Below are 23,898 nucleotides of genomic sequence, written 5' to 3'. Positions count from 1 at the left end.
GCTTGTAATGGTTTCTCAACTTTCCTTGGGCTCTTTTCTTGTTATTGATCCTGTGGTGAGAAACCCTCTAGGGCCTGAGTGGAGGTGGCCTATACTTGAGATTCTCCTCGAATTTTCTGACCATGAGCCTCTCTGATTTCTCTTGCCAAAACAGGCTAGTGAGGTGAAGGAATGTGGTGAGGGCTAGAGACACCAAGAAAAGCAGGCTGCTGCCACACGTACCTGTGGTCTGTAGCCTGGCTTGATTCAGGCTGCTCTGCCTGCTTGTGGAGTTGTCTTCCTCTGGCCCAGAACAGATGTGAGCTGGAAGCTGTCCATGGGGCCTCTAGGCCCCTCCTTCTATCCTGACCACAGCCACCAAATGGAAGTCCCGTGTTGAGCCATCTGCTGTGGAATATGACGACTGGTCCCCAAGCCCCAGTGCTGGGCTCTGTGTCCTTAGATAGGGAAGCCAGGGTCTCTAGGGACTTATGCCAGTCCCAGGGCTCAGCTGGCAGGAGGCTGCCTGCTGACACCAGGGCAATTAGGGTGTAATCTTCTCTAAATGGCGCCCAATTCTGGCTAAATCCCTTCTGCCCAGGGATGAATCCCCAGTTTTCTAAAAGCAGCTTAACATTTGGACGCTGCCCAGGGCAGCTGGGGTTCTCAGTTGGCAATGGAATGGCCCCTGTGGATTGACACAGGCCTTGGGGAGTGGAGGGGGACCAACACAGACAAGGACCAGAGACAATCACTGGAGCCCTATGCTGTTTTGGAGTGCCTCCAGGGCCCCTGGTCCTAATGATCCTCACAGTCGTAAGCATATGGCTCCTTGGAGAAAGGAAATCATTTGGTGGCTGCCTCAGCTTCTTGCTGTGGGCAGGATGTGTTTTTGGAGCGGCCTGGGTTTGGTGGGCCTCCTGGGTTTGGTGGGCCATGTGATAGATGATTGAGGCCTGTTAGGCTGTGGGGTTAGGCAGAGGTAGGTGGTCGTTGTGTCCACATAGTTCCTGACTTCCTGGAAGCCCTTACTTTTCTCATAGAGACTTTGCTGCAAAGACATAGATGGGTTTTGATAGTAAAAAACACCCCTGGTGATGCCCTGAGGTGAACTGCTCAGCTTTTCTGAGCCCTAGTTGGCTTACCTGTGAGATGGGGACATAAAGGTTCTCTTGTTTGTGAAACCCCTTTCCCCTCCTGCTGTCTCTGGTGCCCTTGTGCCCTGTATTGCCCATGCCTGCTCAGAAGTCCTTTTAAACAGTGGTGGAGAGAGGTGATCTTGGGAGTCCTCCTTAGAACCTTCTCACACAGTAGGAGTTGGGGTGAACAGCTGGCTGGGGTAGGGTGGCGTAGAGTCTCCCATGATGTTTCTAGGGTCCCTTTAAGGGAGTTGGCAGGTCTACTTGCCCAAAACTGCCTACATACAAATCATGTGGGACTTTAAATATTCCAAAAATCAGACCACACCCAGGTTGATTAAATCATCAGTGGTATTGATGTTTCTGAAATAGTCCTAGGGATCTAGGTGGGAGTTCAGTCACTGGGTATCTGAAACTTGCCAACATTATCCATTGATTATGATTTGACCCGTGGAAACCAAGGGCCATCCAGGAATGTGCATGAGCACAGGAGGTGTGAATTTCTTGCATTATAGTGCACTAGGCAGCTGCCCCACCTCACTATGTTTTGTGGGGATGGTCCTGCCTCACTTCCTGCAGGGTTGAGGGTGATGTTGGCCTAAAGGGCATTCTGCTGTTTCGGATTGCTGCTGAACTTTGCATTACTGCCTAAGCAGGTCTGGCCCTCCCTGCTGACCCTAGGCCAATCCTGTGTCCTGAACTATGATGCTTAGAAGCTCCTCACATAGAGGTTCCCATGAGGAAGGTAGAGGGTGGTGCTGCTTCCAGGAGTGTGCAGGGGCTTTGGAAGGGGCTCCAGAGTGCAGGTCCACTTCCTGGAGGAGGGTCTGAGGCTAAGCGCTTCTTCTTCTTTTTTTTTTTTTTGGTTTTGGTTTTTCGAGACAGAGTTTCTCTGTGTAGCTTTGCGCCTTTCCTGGAACTCACTTGGTAGCCCAGGTTGGCCTCGAACTCACAGAGATCCGCCTGGCTCTGCCTCCCGAGTGCTGGGATTAAAGGCGTGCGCCGCCACCACCCGGCTAAGCGCTTCTTTATAGAACTGCCTGACTCTCCATACTGGCCAAGACAGTAACCACTGCTCTTGGCAGGAGTTGTATCATGTGGTTCTGGACCTCAGTTGACAGCCTGGTTCTTAGGTGTGGCCTAATTGAAATGCAGGAGGGAAGTCGTAGGGCTCTTTCCAGCCGTCCAGAAAGCTCTTTATTCATATATGATCTTGGTAGGCCTTCCTCAGAGGCTCCTAGGAGACCCTGCTGCTGACTGTTGGAGTGAGTGTGAATCACTGTGTGGGAGAACTAGTTTTAAATCAGGCTGGATTTTTAGGGCAACCTTTGGCTCCAAAGGTGTCTGTTCCATAGTGGGCTGCTATTCAGATGACTGTTAGCTCTCATTGTTTTAAAAGATTTATTTTATTGTTACTGGAGAGATGGCTCATGGTTGAGAACACTGGCTGCTCTTCTAGACGACCCAGTTTTAGTTTCCAGCACCCAAATGGAAGCTCACAACAGTTTGTAACTCCAGTCCTGGGGCTCTGATGCCCTTTTCTGGCCTCTGAGGGCACCAGGTACACATGTGTTGCACAGGTACACATTCAGACAAAGCATTCTTCATCAAATAAAAAAAAATTATAAAAGGTTTCATTTTTAAATTTTGTGTATCTGGCTAGACAGTGGTGGCACACACCTTTAATCCAGGCACTTGGGAGGCCGAGGCAGGTGGATCTCTGTGAGTTTGAGGCCAGCCTGGTCTACAGAGAGAGAGATCCAGGACAGGCACCAAAGCTACACAGAGAAACCTGTCTCGAAAAACCAAACCAAACCAAACCAAAAAAAAAAAAAAAAAAAAAAGAAAAAAGAAAGAAAGAAAGAGAAGAAAAAAGAAACTCCGAGTGGTACACACAGTAGCTACAGCTCACTCTCATGAAGTTCACACCCAGTACTTTCTGCTCTGCTGCAGTGACCAGAGGATGACTCTAAGTGTGGTTCTTCTCACCCCCATGGTGGTGCATGTTGGGAGTGAGCAGTAGCACCTGTGGACCATGTACCAGGCTTGGTTGTTTGCGTAGGTCACATCTTCCTTTCCACACATGCATGGACAGGCTGCCAGTGAGGAGGGGCCTTCACTTCTTGCTGTTGCCTGTTAACCTTGTGTCTAGGGAGGCAGGTGTCAAGAGGGAATTGGTTTTCTGTGGGAAGCAAGGTGAGACTCAGGATTGTCAGGACATGTTTTGCTTTGTCTAAAATAGGCCTTCCTCCTGCTAAGTCCAAGCTTCCCAGGATCCAGGCCACCCCACAGGTGTGCCTGCTCTGGACATAGACATTCCCTATTCCCCAGAGGATTCTGGGAAACAAGCAGGGCTTGGTCGGGCTCTGGGACTTCCGTCTCATAAGTCTCAGACTTTTTGCTCTTTCTGTCAGACCCTCTTGGGGAAGCTTGTTTGGAGACAAGTGTTCTTTCTCATAGTTGTTTTCTCAGTTCTAGAAGAAGCTAGCATTCCTGTGGGGAGCTAGTGAGCTTCTGTCAGGGCAAACTGTAAAATGCAGTGACCCTGAAGATTATTGCTTTTCTTCTTTGGGCCCACTCTTGCTTACCTTTGAACAGCTGTTTGTCATTGTCTTCCGGGCCTTCACCAGAGCTGGAACAAGCTGTGCTTATAGCCTGAGTTGTCTTCATACGGAGCAGCCCAAGGCTGGTGGAGTTGATGTGACTGGAGGTTGGGGGGAGGGGAACACCTCAACTTAGCAGACCTAGTAAAGATGCCTCAGAGACTGCTCAGGATGTGTTTAGAGAGTCCCACCTTCCACTGGACTTTCTGCCTGCCTGTGTCGGGACCCAGGCCTTTGTGTCTTCAATCCAGGTCAGGAGCTCCATTCTCTAACTCTATGTCCCCATCCAGATCTATGCGGAGTTCACCCTGAGGGTCTTTCTGTGGTGCTCTGTAGCTGTCTGTGCATCTGTCTATGGGGTGAGTTTGTGCACATTGTGGACTGTATACCTGCAGTCCATTTTTTGGCACCATTACCTGTCCAGTCTGGTTTTTTGTTTTTGTCTTTGTTTTTTTTCTTTTTTGAGATGGAGTCTCTCATTAGTTGCCTTTGAACTTGAAACCCTTCTGCTCCTGCCTCCCTTGCCTGGTTCTGTGATGTTTTTGAGATCGGGTGTCACTGTTAGTTCTGGCCGGCTTGGAACTTGCTATATTGACCATGCTGGCCCCAAACTCTGAGATCTTCATGTCTCTGCCTCCCGAGTGCTGGGATTAAAGCTCGGCACCACTAACGCCTACCTGAGTCTATGTTCTTTTTTTTTTTTTGGTTTTTCCTGGAACTCACTCTGTAGCCCAGGCTGGCCTCGAACTCACAGAGATCCACCTGGCTCTGCCTCCTGAGTGTGGTTCTGTCTTCTTATATCAAGTTTTTTGTTGAAAGTACATTTATGGAAATGTGATCTTTCATCTTGTCTGTGATGCCATCTGTTTCATTAATCATGGGTAATTGACCTCCATGGGGTGGATTCAGACTTTAAGTATGTTTGGCTTGGGTTTTTATTAACTTTTAAACTATAATTACATAGTGCACAGACATTCAAATACATGTATGTGTTGGCACCATTGCTGGTCACCTGTAGTTTGGCTCCCTTTCTTTTTACACTGCAGGAGCTGGAGTGACCACAGCTCTATGCTCCATGCCTAGTGTGCTTAGTGTGTGTTCCAGTAACACTTTAGATACCAGTCCCTATTGTTGAGTTATTCTCTTTTATTTTAAAAAAAATTGTTTTTACATTTGTGTATGTGTGCATGGGCAACTACACACAAGAACACACATGTATATGCATGTGTGTAAAGGTAGGAAGACAACCTGGGAGCTGGTACTCCTGCTATCATGTGGGTTCTGGGGATCAAACTCAGGTCATCAGGTTTGGTGGCAGGAATCCTTAAGACTCACTAAACCATTTCACTGGCCCAGGTTATTTTATTGAAATGTAATTGACTTTCTGTTTATTTTAAAGCCTTATTTGTGGTAGTTTTTTAAGGATTTATTTTCATTTTTGTATATGTGTGTAGGTCTATGCACGCAGTGCCTGCAGAGGTCTGAAGAAGGTCATGTGGGTGCTGGGAACTGAACCCAGGTCCTCTACAAGAACAGGGGTTCTTAACTCCTGAGCCATCTCTTCAACGCCCATCCCCTGTGTTCATATTTAAAGCTAACGTGAGCTATCATTGGTGTGTAAGACTTACAGAAAATGCCCAGGTTGCAGTTGTACAGCTCTGTGATCATTCCAGTGAATGCAGCCAATGAGAAAGTAAGAAGGCATGTGTGGTCAGCCTCCTGTGGCTGCTCTCTAGGTAGGTCTTCATGAGTAGCTGACACTGAGCTGATCACTTGAGTGTTTCCCATGGAGCCGCACATTGCCTGTTTGGGGTATGTTTGCAGCATTTACATTGTGGGGTTGATCCTCACTGTAGTGCCTGTAGATTGTTGACACTTCTTGCTGCATGGTGATTGCCTGGGAGTGTATCATACCTTCCTCACCCAGTGTCAGACCACATTCGGGTCATTTCCATCATGGGGCTTTGGAATGCTTACGTGGATGGCAGGTGCCCGTTTCTTCTAGGTGGAATGGCTGGACAGTGGGTGGGAAGCCCACCAGATAGCACAGCAATGTGCAGAGCACCTATCCTCACTGCAGGCACTTGGCATTACTGCTGGTTTTAATGCAGCCATTCTGATCAGTGCAGTAGACCTTTGCTGGGCTGTTTGCCTTTTCCGTGGATCGTTTTCATGTTTCTGACAAATGAAGACCAGAAAGAGCTGTTATGACCTTCATTGGGTGTCTGAGCATCTTCCTTATTCCTGGGAATCAAGGTGTACGTGTATCCTTTCCCACCAGGCAGCATCTCTGGCACAGTGCTGAGGAACGAGACAGCAGTTGGGAGAGGGACAGCTCTGATCTGATTGTGCTTCTCCCCTGTCACAGTCTTGACCTCTAGGAACTGGATTTCTTCCTCCCTAAAATGGGAACATGAGTTCTTAGAATCATGAGGTAGGGACTGAATGCAGTAGTATACCTTAGGAGACCTACACATTGGTAGCTGCTATTGTTACTAACAAAAAAATGAAAAAGACCTCACACCCACTATGGTGGTTGTTGTCATAGACAAACAGCAAATGCGGCACACGTGTGGACAGACTAGAAAGAAGGTTGCTTCTCTGCAGGTGGAGTGTACTATGGGGTATCCCCTGGGAAATGGTTTGGGCCCTTCAAGAAAGCCATCCTGAGCTGGGCAGTGGTGGCACACACCTTTGATCCCAGTACTTGGAGGCAGAGGCAGGCAGATCTCTGTGAGTTTGAGGCTAGTCTGCCCACAGAGCGAGTTCTAGGACAGCCAGGGCTATTACACAGAGAAACCCTGGAGCTACAGTATGACCTAGCATCCCCTTCCCAGGTGTGTGCTGTGTTAATTCCTTTATTCATCTAACTGGTGTAATACTTGACTAGACAGTTTAGGGGAGAGGGGATTTATTTTTTTGGCTCATTGTTCAGGAAATACAGTCCAACATGGCAGAAAGGCATGGTAGCTGTGGCTTCACACTTGGTGGCAGGAGCTTGTAGCATAAGCTGGTCACATCTTAGCAAATTGAGAAGCAGAGAAATCTCTGACCTGAAGCAGAGGTGAGTCATAACCAAGCCTTATGCCCCAGTGATCCTCACTTTTCAGTTATGTGCCACCTTCTAACAGTTCCACAGCCTCCCCAAATAGCATCGAATAGCTAAGGACATCTTGTTAACACATGAACCTGTGGGAGCAATTCATATTCAAATCATGATAGATAACCAAGAGACTCACCATATACACCTGCACAAAAACTTAGAGGTGAGGGCCTGGCATGGTGGCACATGTGCCTGTGATCCCTGTACTCAAGAGATGGGCAGCAGAATTGCAAGTTCAAGACCAGCCTGGGCTATATAGTGAGTTCAGGCCAGCCTGGGCTACCTAGAGAGACCCTGTCTCAAAATATTAAAAGGCAAAAACCTCAAACAAACAAAAACAAAAATCTCCTGAAGACTTAAATGAACGACCATAGTACTGCTATTCTTAATAGCCTCCAAGGGAAGACGACACATGGTAAACATGGTTGCCTGTGCAGTAGAATAATGTGCAGCCCTGATAAAAGCTTGTATGTAACATGCATGGACCTGAAAAATGTGCTAAGTGAAAAAAAAAAAAAGCCACGTAAGACCAGTATTGTATGGGTTACATGAAATGTCCGGAAATAGACAAATTTATGGGAACAGAAAATAAATAGATTGTTGGTTGCCTGACTCTGGCAAAGGGGAACTGCTGAAGAGTTATTGCTAATGGAGACTGGGTTTCTCTCTGAAGAGGGGTGTTAGTGTGGAGTTAATGATAGTTTTCTCACATCTATAAATGTAACACCCCCATGCGCGCGTGCGTGCACAAAAAAAAAAACCTAAAACACTGGATTCAACATCCTTGAATTCAAAAGATGGGCTATTATTTTTAAAATTTGGGTTGTGTATGCTTCTGAGGATGTAGCTCAGTTGGTAGAGTGCTTGTCTAACCCACAAAGCCCTGGGTTCCATCCGCAGTACCACATTAGTCAGGATTAGTGAGTAAGCCCACAGCCAGGAGGTGGAAAAGGAGGATCAGGAAATTAAAAGTCCTAATTGGCTACATAGCAAGTTTGAGGCCAGCCTGGGATACAGGAGACACTGTCTCAATAAAACAAAAACAAATACAAATACATTTTTAATGAAAGAGGAGAATTTTTGTTTGCAAAATTTTCTAGATAAATTTCTCTACAGTCTGAAGAAATCATCAGAGGATCTAAGGCTCTCTAGCTATGGTGCCCATATGGGAAGAGCTGTGCATGACATCGGGAGACTAAGTTATTTTACTAATTCTTAGCCTTTCTTGTTACTGTGTTTATAATTGTCATTGAATATGTTGTTTTTACTGAAATTGACATCCATGGAGTATGTGCTCTGAGGTAAAGGTTATAAGTGTAATTTTTAAAATTACGTATTCCTAACTGAACAATCTACTTTGGAGATTCTTTTTATTTATTCATTTTACTTTTAATTAATTTTGGGGGGGGATTCATTTTTTTTCAGTTCCTTTCAAAAATTAGTGTATGTGTGGCAGTTGGTCGTTCATCTTCTGACATTATGGTTTACTTATGCTTCTTGGCCTATCTTGCTTCTTAGCACATGCTGAATGCACACTTTAAAAATTGAACTGGCTTATCTCACATTTGAGTTCCGGGCATGGTCTTCTGGTGACTGAATAATTTATAAAGCAGGTTCTGTTATTGGGTTTGCTGAGTTTTCACTTCTAGCATGGGATTGGTCTCTGACTGAGCATCTGCCATTTGGAAGGGAAGATCTACTGAGATCTGTCAATGCCTTTATTTGAATGGATGCAGTGGTAGTCAGGGACTCTGGTCCTGGACTCCTGGGTTCAAGTTCTACTCTGTGGCTTGCCCAAGGAGGTGGTGCCATGGATGTGGGAGCTCAACTCTCACATATCTGTAGGAACCAAGCTCCTCAGTCTGGGGTGATAACTGCACATTTGTCAACCTTAGTAGTTGTTACTGGGTAAAAAGATACACTAATATGATTGCTCTGCCTTTTGTTTTCCGGGTCCATCTCTGCTGTGTGAGGCTTTGGCTTGCCACTTTGTTTAGAGTCAAGGAACAGCTCTTTTTTATCATTCATGTTTATTTTTAGTGGCGGCCTTTCCCCTTGCACAGTCCTGCTAGACTATCCTGAGTGTTGATAAGATGTTTCTATTTTTATTTACTCTGTTTCCTGTTGTTTGGTTCAGTATGCCTTTCCTGATACAGACATAATTAAGAGATTTTTTTTTTTTTAATTTTTGTGTGTTGGGTACATGCTGGCATAGTTTTCTGTTGCATTTTTTCAGAACAGTTTTAGATCATAAAACAAACATGAAAAATATATTTTGAGCCAGGAGGTGGTGGCGCACGCCTTTAATTAATCCCAGCACTTGGGAGGCAGAGCCAAGCAGATCTCTGTGAGTTCAAGGCCAGCCTGGGCTACAGTGTGAGTTCCAGGACAGGCACCAAAACTACACAGAGAAACCCTGTCTCGAAAAACAAAAAAAAAAAAAAAAAAGAAAAAAAGAAAATATATTTTGTTCTCTATGGCACACAAACATGCTAGCAGTTTCTTCTTATTTTAGATCCCTCTTTCATCGTTTACAGCTCCTTCTATAGTTTTCCTTACAATTGGCTCTGTTTGGGAAGAAGATTGTGTCTGTCCTGCTGTAGAGTCTTCTGTCTCTGCCAGTCCTGATTGTCATTGAGGAGGTCCTGATTGGTCCCTCTACCTACTTGTCAATTTGTATACTAGCCTTTTCCAGGCAGCATAGGTTTAATTAAACTTTGATTATAGATTTAATCTCTTAATGCTATAAGTTCTTTATCTCTAAATGAATGGTGTTGAGCTTGCATTTATATCAGCTTAATATCCGGAGCACCATCTTGCATTTAATAAGATTTGATGCCATTTGGTGTCTTGGAATCCTGGTAATGCAGGACTTTGAGCATTCACATGGAACTTCCCAAGATGGAGCAAGGCTCACAGACCCATCTGGCAGTGCCTACCAAGCCGGTGTTTTTCTTTCTAGCCACCTCAGCTCTTCTCCAGACCTTTAAGACATTGGAGTCCCCTTGTAGTAGCCCTAGTGGCTTGCATATGTGAAAGGGTGGGGGATCCTTTAGTCTGTCGGTGTCTTTTGAACAGTTGAGTACTGGGGATCCTGACACTGTGGAGTGTTTACACTACTAGTGCCCATCAGAGGCCAGACCTGCAGTAAGTACTACCAAGTGCCGTTGGTAAAGGTTGGTAGGATGCGTGTCCCAAGCCTCTAGGCATTTCTAACAAGCTTAGATAGAAAGACAGGTGCTGTGGTGGGACTCTCCTCATGTCCCCTTTCTCTGTGGGGTGGGGATGGAGGGAGTGGATGAGAAGCAAACCTCCTCTGCTTCTCCAGCCCTCACCAAGAACCAAACAGCATCTCCATTTCAGCAGGTGGTAGGGGAAGCCCTGCCCAGCAGGCGTGCCAGGATGGGCAGCTGGTACAGCTTAGGGATTCCTGGGATTCCAGGCCCAGCCTGATGCAGGCATGATGGCCCTTTAGGAACAAGTGTGGAACCCACAGGCTGTGGGTAGGCAGTACTGGATCAGCCCAGACAAAGCATTGGAGGATCCTGGCTTTGTTGTGGAATCTGCTTCCTGGAACAAGCCTTGTCTCATTAGATTGCAGAGGCTGGCTCCCCTGGTTTGGCAAGGGTTGTGCCTGCTGCATCAAATGATCAAACTGGTTTAGGAAGAATTATATGGGATAGCCCTGTCTGGAGGACTCTTCCTTGACTTGTTGGTGTAGGCCTTTTCCAGGGAGCCAGGTCCCCATGGATAGCTGGGGTGGGGGGACATGCAGAGGGTTTGTGCTCAGTTCTGATTACACCTGTTCTCAGGCCGTTCATGTATTCTCTGATTAAAAGGTCAGTCTGTACTGCTGGTACAGAAGAGTGGCTCTCATTGGGAGATGTCCACATTTCTCTCTTAAGTGGTTGGGGCTTTCCTTTGTAGGTGAGGAAACTTTCAGTAGACATTGGCAGGGAGCCAAGCTACCCTCTGGCTCACTCTAGAGCAGTGACCTTGTTGGATTCGTAGGAGGACCTGGCCAACTAACTGTGTGGAAAGGCGGAAAGGGGTAGGCACTGATTTGGGCTGGTCTTCAAGTCCTCATTCTTTTAATTAGTAGGCTAGTTGTGGATAACCCTGGCTTGGTACCATATTCTCTCAACACAGTCCTGGATTTCTTCACATCCAGCCGTGGGAACTTAGCCTTGTAGCCCAGTTTTCAAACAGTTTCAGCAAGGAGTGTTCACACTGAATCTGGCTGTCAGTGCACAGAAGGTGGGCCCAGGCAGCCTGGTTCCAGATGTGCATATACCTGCTCACCCTCCTCCTCTGCAGCTAGGGACACTGTAATCTGCTCTCAACGTGGTCCCCATCTGTACTAGTTTACCATATTTCAGAGGTGGATCAACTAAGCAGCATTATATGTTAGTTGTTCTTTCCTGAGATGGTGGGCATAGGTGGGCTTATATGCTTCCACATGTACCCAGGGTCTGTTCTCCCTTGCTCTGCTGTCTGGTTTCCAGGAGTGGAGGGATAAAGACACGCTTCTTGGATGTGACCCCAAAGCTCTGCCCTATCAGCCCTCCGTCAGTATTATACCACCCCACAGTGCAGCCCGGCCCAGCACCTGTGGCAGAACACTTAAGCTCTGTTTTGCCTCAGTTTGTATGTGCAAAGTGGCTGCTTGTTCAGCCCCTCACACCATGGCATCATGAAACAGTCTCATGCTTAGGGCATGCCTATTTTGCTTGGTTTGGTTTTTCTTTTTCCTTTTTCTTCCTTCCTCCCTCCCTCCCTTCCTTCCTTCCTTCCTCCCTCCCTTCCTTCCTTTCTTTTTTTTCTCTGTGTAGCTCTGGCTGTCCTGGAATTCACCCTGTAGACCAGGATGGCCTTGAACTCAGAGATCCACCTACCTCTGCCTCCCAAGTGCTGGGATTAAAGGCGTGTGCCACCACCGCTTGGCTGGTTTGGTTTTTCAAGACAGGGTTTCTTTGTGTAGCCTTGGCTGTCCTGAAACTTACTCTGTAGACCAGGCTATCTAGGAACTCACAAAGTTCCACCTGTCTCTGCCTCCTGAGTGCTGGGATCAAAGGTGTGGGCACCACCATTCAGTGGGCATGCCTGTTTTATGGCTGCAGGCATTGAGCCTTTGTCATAGACCCCAGCCTGTGCCCCGCCTGCGCTGACCTCCTTCCAGGGGTATAGTTTCACCTGCCCTTCCTGCCCAAGCCTTTTGTCCTCCTTACCCCCCACCCCCATCATTGCTTGTGCTGTTGCCTCACCCGAGGCCACTCTTCCCACTATACCTGGTTTTGAAATTGACCTGTTAGGGCTGCTGTGATTTTCCCCCCCTCCTACCCAGAGCTTCTCTTTTCCTATCCCAGTCACATTTGATAGGTCCACTAGGGTTCTGTAGTCTGTCCCAAGTCCCATCTCTGAGGATGATCCTGCTGCTGAAGTCATGATTGGCCTTGTTCCTTGTAGGCATAGATGATTGCACCATGGCTACATGGGTGTGGCCGACCTTGAAGCCAGCTTCCCAGGGGGCTATGTGTTGGCCAGAAGCAAACATGGGCTGTGTTCCTCTGAAGGCGCCTGACTGGCCGTGACCTCATGCTCTAGCTCTGCCGGCCTTGTTGGGTCTTGCTGAACCTGGGCAACTTCAGAGCAGTAGGCAGGATGCGGGCCAAGAGCCTGTGTTGAGAACTGAATCTGCCTGGGTGGACTACTCTCCTCACAGCACAGAGCATCCACCATTCTGTGGGGAAGACTGGAGGAGAGCTGGTTTTCTGTTTCCTTTCCTTGAATCATCTGGGAAAGTTTGTGGAAGGGGCAGGTTAGAGGCTACATCTGGGTCCAGGGGCGGGTCCTGACACCAGGGTAGTAGACAAAGGCCCCCGTCTCCTGGGGTACCACCTAGGAGGCCTACAGGATGAGGCAGGGAAATCTACAAACACATCCACAGCTGTTCCCCACCAACCCCCAGGTCAGACAGGAACTCCTTTCCAGGGAGCACTTCCTCAAGGGAGGACAGAAGGGAGCCTACAGCCAATAGAATGGGAGGATCATCCTGGGTGCAGCAGGATTTGAAAGGTTGCGTAAGATTGGATGCAGTGGGATCTGAAAGGGTCAAAAGAAATGTGATCAGACAGACATGGCCACCTCTCCAACCCTCATCCTCCTAGCCTGTAAGCTGGAGATGGTGGCCACAGGGATGGATGGGCTATGTCTTGTAGGTCTATACTCTGCAGGTGAGGGGCACAGCACTTCAGAAACATCCACACTGTTTCTTTAGGTAACTTTAGTGAGCTTCGTGCATGTTAGGATGTTCAGTATAAGTTTTCATGTAAGCATATGTTCGTGAGACCATTGGCAAAATCAAGGTAATGAGCTTGTCTCTGGTCATTCCTGTTCCCTCTACAGTCCCCTCACCTCCACCCACTGAACCCCATCTTAGTTTGCATTTCTAGAGGTTTATAGAAAAGGAATTGAACAGACCATCATTTTCCACTAAGGTGATTTTGAGGTGTATCTATATTGATGTATCAATTCTTTTTTATTCGGAGTAGTACTTCATTATATGGATATACCATATGTAAAAATTTTAAATTTATCATCTGTGCGTGTGAGTGTGTATGTGTACGTGTGTGTGTGTGTGTGTGTGTGTGTGTGTGTGTGTGTGTGTGCATGCCACAGCATGTATATAGAAGTTAGAGGACAGCTTTGTAGAACTAACTTTCTCCTTCCACCTTTATTTATGTGGATTCTGGGGATTGAACTCAGGTTAGTAGGCTTGAATGGCAAATGCTTTTACATGCTGAGCCGTCTCTCAGGCCCTGTACTTTAATTTAGAGCTGGGATTGCAGATGCATACACTACCATATCTGGTCTTTATGTAGCTGTGGATGATTCAAACTCAGGTCCTTATTATTACACGGCCAGCATTGTACCAATGAGCCATCTCCCTAGCCCGTTGTGGTTGTTCTTTTCCCCAAGATGGGATCATCTCTATTGCCTAGGCTGGTCTATCTTCCTGCCTCAGCCTCCTGAGTATTTGGGTTTACATGTGTTACTGTTGACTACCATGCTCAGAATTGAGGTTCTCTTCTCCCTCTCCTTCTCCCCCTCCCTCTCCCCCCACCCCCGTGGGGGGAGAGCATGCGCCAATCTTGGTCAGGTCAGTTAGTCTGTCTCTACGCAGTGAAGTGACTTGGAGTTAGGGTAGCAGGTGGAGATAGTCCTGCTCTCTCAAAGTCATTTAGTCTGTTCTAGGTCCTTTAAATTGCTGCATGGATTTTAGAATGAGCCAGTCAGGTTTCTACTGAGAGCTGTGGACCTTTGCCCTGGCATTGTGAGGAGTTGATAGACAGGCTCCTTGAAATTGATGCACACTTCACGGTTGCTTTCTCGGCTTTGTTGGCCCTGCTTTGATCAGTATTTTGTTTGTTTGTTTCCTCTGGGCCCTCACTTCGGCTGCCTTTCAGAGTTGGTTCATCCTTCAGATGCACAGTGTGTCTGTTCTTGACCCCTGCCTCTCCTGAAGAGGTTCTACTGGCATCATTCTTTGCTTCTGAGTTGGGGATTTGGTTCTGGTACCGGACTCTAGGCCTGCCTGCCTGCCCTTGTGGGCCGCTCAGGGCCGTGTGCTGCCTGCTGGTCCTCTCTTCCTTAGCTCTTCACCATGGAACTCTTCAACACGGAATTCACACGGAATGGCAGCTGGATGTGTTTGTTTTCCTGAATGTGTTCTGAGCTTTGTTCTAGGATGTAATGGCTTGGAAATGGATTAATCCTTCCATGGTCTGTCTTTACGCCTCGTTCTGCTGTGTTAGAGCAGTGTGTAATCCAGGCTGATTGCCAGGCCCCTGACATGCTCTCCCCAAGCCTGTGAATCTGGCTAGTGGGAACAGGCTTGTTTTTTCAGAGTGTGCCAGGGATTGTCCTGCTCTCCAGTATGGTCCTTTCCCATGGCTTCCTCAGCCCTATGCTGACCATCCTCAGTGAAGACTCACTCTAGTCCTTAGCTCTGGCTGCCCTACTTCCCTGTCTCTGGTCATCTTTTTCCACAGGCCCTGCCATCCGCCTCAGTCCTCTGTCCTGTGCCGTGCCCCGAAGCTCCTTCTGAAGGGATGAAAGCTGTTGCAGGAGTCCCTTCATCCTGCCATTTTACCTGGTACCACAGTAAACTGATGCTTATTATTTTATCATATTTAAAGTTATTTGTGTAGGGGCACATACCACGTGCCAGGCATGCATATGCCGTAATGCACATGTGGAAGTCATAGGACAAATTTTGGGAGTCAGCTCTCGTCCTGCCACATGGGTCTTGAGTTTAGTACTTAGGTTGCCAGGTTTGATGGCACATGCTTTTACCTGCTGAGCCATCTCACCAGCCCTGTTCCATCAGACTGTTCCTATGCTTTCCCGTTCTTAGTTTCCCACACAGGAAGTGGAGTCTGTCGCTGTGACTGTGTATCTTCTCAGTTGAAGGTAGATGTCTCCATCACAGCGTGTTTGAAAAGCTGCCCAGGGCTGCTCCTGTGCCTTAGGCTGATAGCTTGGGTGGAGGAAGAGAGTCAGGGCCCAGGTTGGCAAGCCTGGGCTTGAATATTGTATCATAGTGCTTAGCCATCACACTTTGCAGAAAACTTCTGAGGAAATGTCCTTGCCCCAACCCCCAAGTTGATGGGAGTGTCCCAAGCAGCCACAGGTGCTGGACTCTTCAGTACAGTCCCAACGCCCTGAGTTGGGGGCCAGCTTGGTGTTTGGTTCCTTTGTGTGTCTTATGGTGGACAGGCAGCATGGGTCAGGTGCTGTGTAGTAGCAATGTGTGACGTGATCCTTCCCTAGGATCGGGGTGAAGGCAAACAGACCAGAAATCACAAATCTGAGCTGCTTTGGTTTGTGTAGAATGGATGCTGTGTTGGAGGACCGAGAGTGTATGGGCAAGGCCTGGCTGCCTCGGGAGGGAATCCAGTCTACTGCAGGAGTGTTACACTGTGAGCCCTCCACACACACTCCCGATGCCAGCTCTGGTTCTATGTGTCCTCGGGACCATTGTGAGGCCTTCCCACAGTATCTTGGACACAGCGTATGCCTCAGACTAGACCCTGCTCCATTCTACCATTTCCCTATCAGGATGAAAATTAATTGCTTTCTGCATTTTCATGTGTTAGTATTAGAAACTGCTCAACTCAGTAACACCCCTGTACAGTTTGGCTTTGTATACTTTGCTCATTGTGTTTTTGGACTGAGTCCTTAGACTTGTGAAGTAATAAATGAAAGAAAACAGTCCTTTTCTCTTTTAAAACTAGTGAAAACCATCATTTTATTTTTATTTTTGTTGTTTTTTGTTTTATTTATTTATTTTTTTGATTTTTTGAAAAAGAGTTTCTCTGTGAAACAGTTCTGGCTGTCCTGGAACTCACTCTGTAGACCAGGCTGGCCTCGAACTCACAGAGATGCGCCTGGCTCTGCCTCCCAAGTGCTGGGATTAAAGGCATGCACCACCACCACCCTGCTGTAGCTCTTTTCTTTTTTTTGGTTTTTTGAGAGAGGGTTTCTCTGTGTAGTTTTGGTACCTGTCCTGGATCTTGCTCTGTAGACCAGGCTGGCCTCAAACTCACAGAGATCTTCCTGGCTCTGCCTCCCGAGTGCTGGGATTAAAGGTATACCACCACCACTGCCCTGTAACTCTTTTCTTAATATTGTTTCTTGCCATGAGCCATAGGTCCTATAAAGAGTCAGGAAAGGAAGGCCGAGTAGATGGCACAGCCCCTCAATGGGGTTTGTAATGGAAGCCAGGCTGGCCAGGGCCCTAGGGTATGGTTTCAGCACAGCTGCTGGCCTCAGTGTGTGACTGACATGGTGTTGTGGGTGTGGCTAGTACTTGTTGCTCTCCCTTGGTAGGTTTTCTTCCTGAGTCTTAGGGCCTGACGCACTTGCTCCTCACCCCAGTGTCTGAAACATGCAGGTACATGCATCTGGGCCTATGCACCCTGGGGTGGCAACTCTAGCTAGGTGTTACTGTGCCCTGTCCTTAGGGCTAGGGGCTCTGGTTGCCTAGCCTGGTTTGTCTCAGAACAAATGAAGGATGATTTGACATCAGGTAGCAGGATGGGGCCGCTCCTCACCCCTCGCTTGTAATGGCTGGCACAATTTTGTAAAACTGGAACATATGTTGGGTGTACCGCCCTAGGGTTGTTTCCCATTAGCTTGTCCAGGCTCACAGTATAGACCACTTACTTCCTGGTCTGGGAACTTTCCAGCTGGTTCACATCATCAGGCCTTAAACTTTGTCTCTTAAAAAGGAAGTTCCGCCTATGTTTGTGACCCTGTATTCTTCATGTTCCTTCCTGTCACTCCACATAATAATGCTCCTAAGACTAGTTTGGTTTCACCGTAACGAAACATGTGCCTGCCACGTGCATCTCAGTGTGTCTTTTAACATATGCACAACATAGAGGGTCAAGGGCCTTCATGTTTCTTGTGACTTTGGGTCTCCATTGCTTTGTGGCCCCAGGACACTCACCTCACCGAGTGTCTTTTCTCTCTATGCAGGCATTTGGCCAAGCACACACAAACCACAAGAAGGTGGCTGCTGATGGTGAGAGCCGGGAGGAGAGCCTGATCCAGGAGTCAGCCTCCAAGGAGCAGTACTACGTGCGGAAGGTGCTGGAGCTGCAGACAGAGCTGAAGCAGCTTCGAAATGTCCTTACCAACACTCAGTCTGAGAATGAGCGCCTCACGTCCGTGGCCCAGGAGCTGAAAGAGGTAAGTGGATGGGGGTGACATCTGTCACTGTGACAGTGGGCTGTGTGGCCTCTCAGAGCTGAACACACACACAGTTCTGTGCCTGAACTACTTCCTGACCAGCAGGGAGGGATATCAAGGTAGAGTACCGCAGCCTAAATGATGAATGGCCCAGCTTGTGATTTGGTGACAACTGGGACAAAGATAAGCCAAGAGCCATATAGAGTCTTTGGAACCCTGAGAAGGTTGAGGACCCATCACTAAGCCTCCATGTGAGCTATGATCCTGGTCGAGGTCCACCTATCCATGGTTTTGGGGGTTAAACTCAAGATCCTTCTAGAGGCTTGAGATAACACTGGCTTTAGCCCATGTCACATGGACCAGAGACCTAGACAAAGCCTCGTCTTCAGTCTCTGAAACCCTGTGTAGGAGACACCCTGTCACTTCACTGCGCAACCCCCAAGCTCTCTGGGCCCCACTCCAGCTGTGGAAGCCTCCCCTCTGCAGTCCATGTTCTCACAGGGAAGTCAGCAGAGCACAGGCCATGAGGGTGTGCTGTAGTGAGGGCCGCCGCCGTGCATGCTAGGCCCAGGGACTCTGACCAGGAGCCATCAATAGGAGGGAACAGTCACTTCCCCTGGTGTGGGGTTTCTGAGGTCTTCAGGAACTCAGTCTGAATAAGGGGGTTGGGGGAAGGCAGCCTCGGCTCCTGGAGCCCAGTGCATGATCTCATTTCCTCCCACAAGTATGGCTCTGGTGAGAGTGGAGGAGGGGCCGTCACTGAGGAAGAGAAGCAGCTCTGGTGACAATCCATCTGTCTACCCCTCCTTCCTGAAAGGCCAGTGCAAGGCTTTCTCCCACATTCAGCCCCCAGGCAGCCAAGAAGGCTGGATGACTATCCTGGGCCGGAAATGAGCTCAGTGAATTGAAGACAGGCAGCTCTGGGGTGGGGAGAGATTCCTGTTGTTCCTGTTTATGCTTTAGGAGGAAATCCTGAGTCCCCTACACACCCCTTAGCCGGCTGTTCTTTAAGTGTCCCCTTGTCTGTCCACATACCTGGCTGGGGGAGAGGTTCTGTTCTCACAGCTGTCTCACCAGCCTTAGCTTTGGTTTCTCCTCTGCTCTCCTCTCCTGGCTTAGCATGACAGTCCCCTCACTGCCCAGCACTGGCCCCTCTGGGTTGCATTTGGTTTTGCTGGCCTTTGGTGATTCCTTAGGACCTCTGTCCTATGACCTCTGTCCCTAATAGCACTCCTGTTTTTCCTCTCCTGTGACTTCCTGCTTGGAATGCAGCTTCCTCCAGGGCCTTGACTACAGCACACCCTCATGGCCTGTGCTCTGCTGACTTCCAAACCGTTTTGCCCGTGTCAGGTCACCCTAATGACCCTCTCAGTGTTCTGTCACACATGAAGTTGAGGGAAGAACAACTCTGGGACCTGACCTGTGATGGCCGTGCTGTGTGTAGGTCCAGTAGTGGACAGTTTGCTCATCTTCTGTCTTGCTGGCATTGTTCCTGGTAGGTAGAAGAGCATTTGAGGAGTGGCTTGTTGCAGACATGATGCTGTTTCTCGGATGGATAACTTGAGGCCCAATAGTCTCAGTAAAGGCTGAGTGTACCACTCTAGGTGATTAAGAGACAAGCCCTGTGTAGAAAGTGTTGAGAGCTCACGAGGCCAGCAGAGAAGACTGACACTCCCCAACACAGTGGCCTCTTGAGGCAGGCAGTTGTCACACCCCTCTTGCTGGTCAGGGGGTCCAGGTGAAGGAGAGCTGGTGGATAGGACCTCAGATGGTTGGCTCCAAGCCCATATGCTCACTGTTTACATAAGGGCTGGTCAACTACACAGAGCAGAGCCTGTACCCTGACATCAGACACTCAACCTGGGAGGAGGTACTTTCTGAGGGAAAACTAAACCCCTGTGGCTAGTTGGAGCCTGCTGGATTTCTGAGGAGTTGGGCATGTGATGGGTGGAGGTGCCAGGCAGCAGGCCAGCCGAACCTCTCTGCTGAGCCTGGTGGCTGGGGTTGAAAGCCGTCTCCATAGACAGAAAGTGTGTGTGTTTGAGTCCTGCACTGTCAGCAGAGAAGGTGCAGTTAACCTGTCATGTGATATCACCTTGCCAGCACGTGACTTGCGTGTGTGCACATTTCTCTATGCTTGTCTTTCCACAAGGACACTCATCCACAGGCCCATGCAGGCCCATACACTCCACCAAAGGGAAACACATTTTAGCACCCTGGATTCTGATCCTAGCAGTGGCGTAAGAGCAGAACTCCTAGAGAGCCTTGTGAGGGCCAGGTTTATAGAGCCTGAGGAACTTATGGGTACTGATGTAGGGGCACAACACTCCTGGTATGGCTCTGGGCCTAGTTCTCTCAGGCTTCCATCCTGGCCTGCGGCCTCCATCTTCAGTCAAAGAAACTGCACTTCCTGCCCTAGCCATGTGGAAGCTACCACTGTATCTCTTACCCCTGCCTTCTAGGTCTCTAATTCCTGCTGAATATCCCTGGGATACTGGGGGGACTCAGACCTTGCCCTCAGTTACCAGTCTACCTGAGGGCTGTGACCACATGGACCCTCTTTGTACATGTTTGGATACTTTCTACATGGCAAGCACTTTTGAGTTGGCTGAGAGAGAACAGGAATTGAGATAATTTCCGGCAGACAGAGAACATTTAGTAGTTACTCTCATACCTGTCTTTGAGCTCCAGGTGGGGTGTAGAGAGCCTGGGTGTGTTTCCATCTGCATAGCACCCCAGGCTTTCAAGAGAAGGTCTGTTTGTGGTCCTGCCTCCATGGAAGCTGTACTTAGGCCGTTTCCCTCCCTGTCTTTCCCTGGTGATGCTCTGTCTCCCTTTGGCCTTCTCTTGCTCTTCCTGTGGTGTCTGTTTCCTCTGGTGTCAGTTCTGTTGCCTCTTTCAGTCCCTTGGTGAGAGGGCTGTGTCTCTCTTCCTGATTATGAACTAAGTCTTGGTCTTGAGTGCTGAGCCTTTGTCAGGATGCTTGCTGTGTGTCACCCTCTTCCGCTCTGTTTTGTCCCCTTCCTCCCCATCCTCCCTTTTCTGATATTACTTCCTCTCACTCACCCAGTGCTACTGTTTGGTCTGTCCCTCTGCATGGCATCTTACGAGGCATATGTCCCTCAGTGGACACACAAATGTGACAAGAGGCAGTTCCTGTAGAGCTGAGAGGACAGAGCCGTGGGCCTAGGCTCTGGAGCAGGTGTGCTGTTGGTCTGAGAGACCATCTGAGCATTAGGAACAGGGATTAGAAGCAAGCATGGGGCAGGTAGGGTATGGAGGGTATGGGAGTTATTTAGGGGATTTTGCTCCCGGGGACATTGGTGGTGTGTGAAAACATCTTCACTGGTCACAGGCTAAGAGAGGGCTGCAGCTGGTGGGCAGAAGTCAGGAAATGCTGAACAACCTACAACATAGAGGATAGCAACCACAACAAAGGGTGGTGTGGCTCTGGTGTGTGGGAATCTGGATGTGTGGAATGAGGTTCCTACGTCCTGTATACAGTGGAGGCAGTGTGGGTTGAGAGTTACCAGTGTGGGTTTTGTTGTGCTCCTCTTGGCCCTGCACTAGCCCTTCCCTGTGACAGTCTTCCCAACTCCTCACACATGCCTTGGAGACAGAAACCAGCTTTCAGCAGATTTGTTGAGATGGTACACATCCTATACAACTCACTTAAAAGTGTGTTCCTAATGCTCAGATGGCCTCCCAGACCAAGACCCACCTGCTCCAGGCCCCGAGCAAGAAGCCTAGGCCCAGCTCTGTCCTCACTAGCGCTGTCCCTCAGCATCTACGTAGCTGTAGGTATGTGCACTGTCCTACAGTTGTTACTCTGTTTGTGGTGCTGGGGTTGAACCAGGGTGCCAGGCAGGTCTTCTGCCACTGACACACACTTCCAGCCTTTCGGTTAATTTTAGAGTATTTCGTCATTCCAAATGAAGCTTGTTTTTCAGTTACTCCTACACACCTCTTTAGCCCCAGTAGTCTACTTTCTGTGGCCATTGATTGCTTGTTCTAGACCTTTCTTATAAATGGAGTCATACAAAGAATGGCCTCCTTGACTTAGCAGAATGTCTTCACGCTTCATTCGTGTTGTAGCAAGTGTCAAGATGTCATTCTTTAATGTGGCTGAATAACCCTGCATTGTATAGATAGACCATGTTTTGTTTATCCATTCACCGGTGAATGGATACTTGGGTTGCATCCATCTTGAACACTGGGAACACTGATGTGCAGGGTTCTGTGTGGGTGTGTTTTATTTCTCTGGGGTAGACACTCTGTTTAACTGTTTGAACACCTGTAAACATGTCACATGTTGCCCCACTTACCAGTTCACCAGTCAGATGACCCCATCTTGTAGATAGAGAAAAGGGTTAGTGTTAGGGAGTGAGGGAAGTCCTGAGTGAATACGTATTGTTTGACATGGGCATGGCCATGTCAGAGACACCAGTGCCTCCCTCAGATCCATGAGAATGGCGAAGCCTTCCCCGGGTGAGGCTTAGAGGGACGGCAGATTCTTCCTCTAGTCCAAGCGTGTACGCTGACAGTGTGTGCAGAAAATGTCTTTCCCTGGATGTTTGCGGCCTGAAGACTGCTCCCCTGCAGAGACTGCTCCTACTTAGATTAGCTAAGCCTGCTTCCTGGTTCAGCTGTGTATATTAAAATGCTACGCTTCTGAGATGCTGTGGCTTCTTCATTAGAGTCCAGATCACCCCATCCCAGCCTTTCTGTGTCTGTGTGTCTGTCATTTCTTCATTTCCTCATTGCCCCAGTTAGGTCAGTACCTGGAGCTTGCAGAGCTCAGCATGGTTAGAGCAGGTTGAGTCACTTGCCTGAAGTTCCACACCAAAGAGAAGTAGAAGGGACCTGGGCCAGAGACCTGCTCAGTGGGGGATGGGGTGGTGGTGGTGTTCAGGTCCCAAAGAGGATGTGTAGAGTTGGGGGTGGGGGTGGGGGGATGGGGTTAAGGAGGAGACCGGCGAGACGGACATGATCTGAGGGTGAATCAGGATGGCTGCCAGCAGCATTTAATTGAAAAAAAGACTACACCTTTTATACTCTATGGTTGCACATAGGATTAAATAGGAGACAAGTGGCCTGTGAGCTGGGGTGTGGCTTGAGATCAGGGGTTGAGGAATCTAGCATTGACCTTGACAATAGGCAAGGTTAATAGAAAGGCCACAGTTCCTCTTGCTGGAGATAAGAATGACTGCTTTATCAAGCAGGAACTTGATATCAAACCCCCAGGGAAGAGACCCTTACCCAAATGCCTGACCTTGGGAAAAGGACATCTGGGAACCAGACACTATACTACAATGTCTTAGTCTCACTGTATTATAAGGGGCCTGTTCCCCTCATAACGCTCCCAAAAGGGAAGGTCCTGATGCCTTACTCTTTTCCCATTATACTCTACCATTCTACTTTCTCTGTATTTATTAACTGAACTCTTGCCCTTAATGGCCTCAGGCTCTGGATCTGAATTGTAGGCATTTCATCCTTGGGATCAGGTATGTCTAGTAAACCTCTAACTTTCCTGTTCTTGGTGTAATTCGGAGGGCACATTGGAATTCCTAGTTCCACAGTGGCAGAGATTTTTTTTTTCCCAAAGAATTATTTTGTTTAGAGAGGCTACCATTGTACACATTTTTATCCTTTATCAAAGCCCACACAAATTTCCCAAAAGGAAAGGCATTCATATTGAGAATCATTAAAAATGAAAGTAAAAAAGGTTCTCGAGAAGTATGGTCTGCAAATGTTGAAATGCTGGAACTTTATCAAGCAGCAATGGTCACGATGTGGTCCATGACAGATCTGATTGTGGACTGTTGTGGTCTGCACAAACCCCATTCCCTGGGCTTCTCCCCTCCAAGCAGCCACACTGTTGTCCTCAGGGCTCACAGCATGCGGGCAGCGCTGAGCCTCCTTAGGGCACTTGGAAGCACCAGTGGTAGGACCAGCTATTGAGCAGTCTACACAGCCTTTTTCTCTGCCCCTGCAGATCAACCAGAATGTGGAGATTCAGCGTGGCCGTCTGCGGGATGACATCAAGGAATACAAGTTCCGGGAAGCCCGTCTACTTCAGGACTACTCAGAGCTGGAGGAGGAGAACATCAGCCTGCAGAAACAAGTGTCTGTGCTCAGGCAGAACCAGGCAAGTCTCCAGTGTAGAGTCACCCCGGGCATCTCAGGCCTTTCCCACCTTCCTTTTCTGTCTTGTTCCACATACCTGAGGCCAGGACTAGTAGTACCTCCACAGTGGAGACAGGATTGTAGCTCACAGCACCTAGCACTCCAAGAGCACAAAACAAGGCCTGTGGCTTTA

The 23,898-nt window shown here is 48.4% G+C and overlaps 1 protein-coding gene across 2 annotated transcripts in view; it reads left to right on the top strand.

The window, feature by feature from the left end:
* Positions 1-23,898, top strand: part of Bicd2 (BICD cargo adaptor 2) — a 47,720-nt gene that overhangs the window by 12,580 nt on the left and 11,242 nt on the right. For both annotated transcript variants that reach the window (XM_059262974.1, XM_059262975.1), the window contains exons 2-3: positions 17,367-17,579; positions 23,575-23,727. In XM_059262974.1, the coding sequence (XP_059118957.1) occupies positions 17,367-17,579; positions 23,575-23,727 (366 nt within the window). The remainder of the gene's footprint in view (positions 1-17,366; positions 17,580-23,574; positions 23,728-23,898) is intronic.

Source organism: Peromyscus eremicus, chromosome 5, assembly GCF_949786415.1.
Source record: "Peromyscus eremicus chromosome 5, PerEre_H2_v1, whole genome shotgun sequence".
Taxonomy (NCBI): Eukaryota; Metazoa; Chordata; class Mammalia; order Rodentia; family Cricetidae; genus Peromyscus; species Peromyscus eremicus.
The sequence above is the reverse complement of the archived record's forward strand: the minus strand, read 5'-3'. Positions and strand labels throughout refer to the sequence as shown.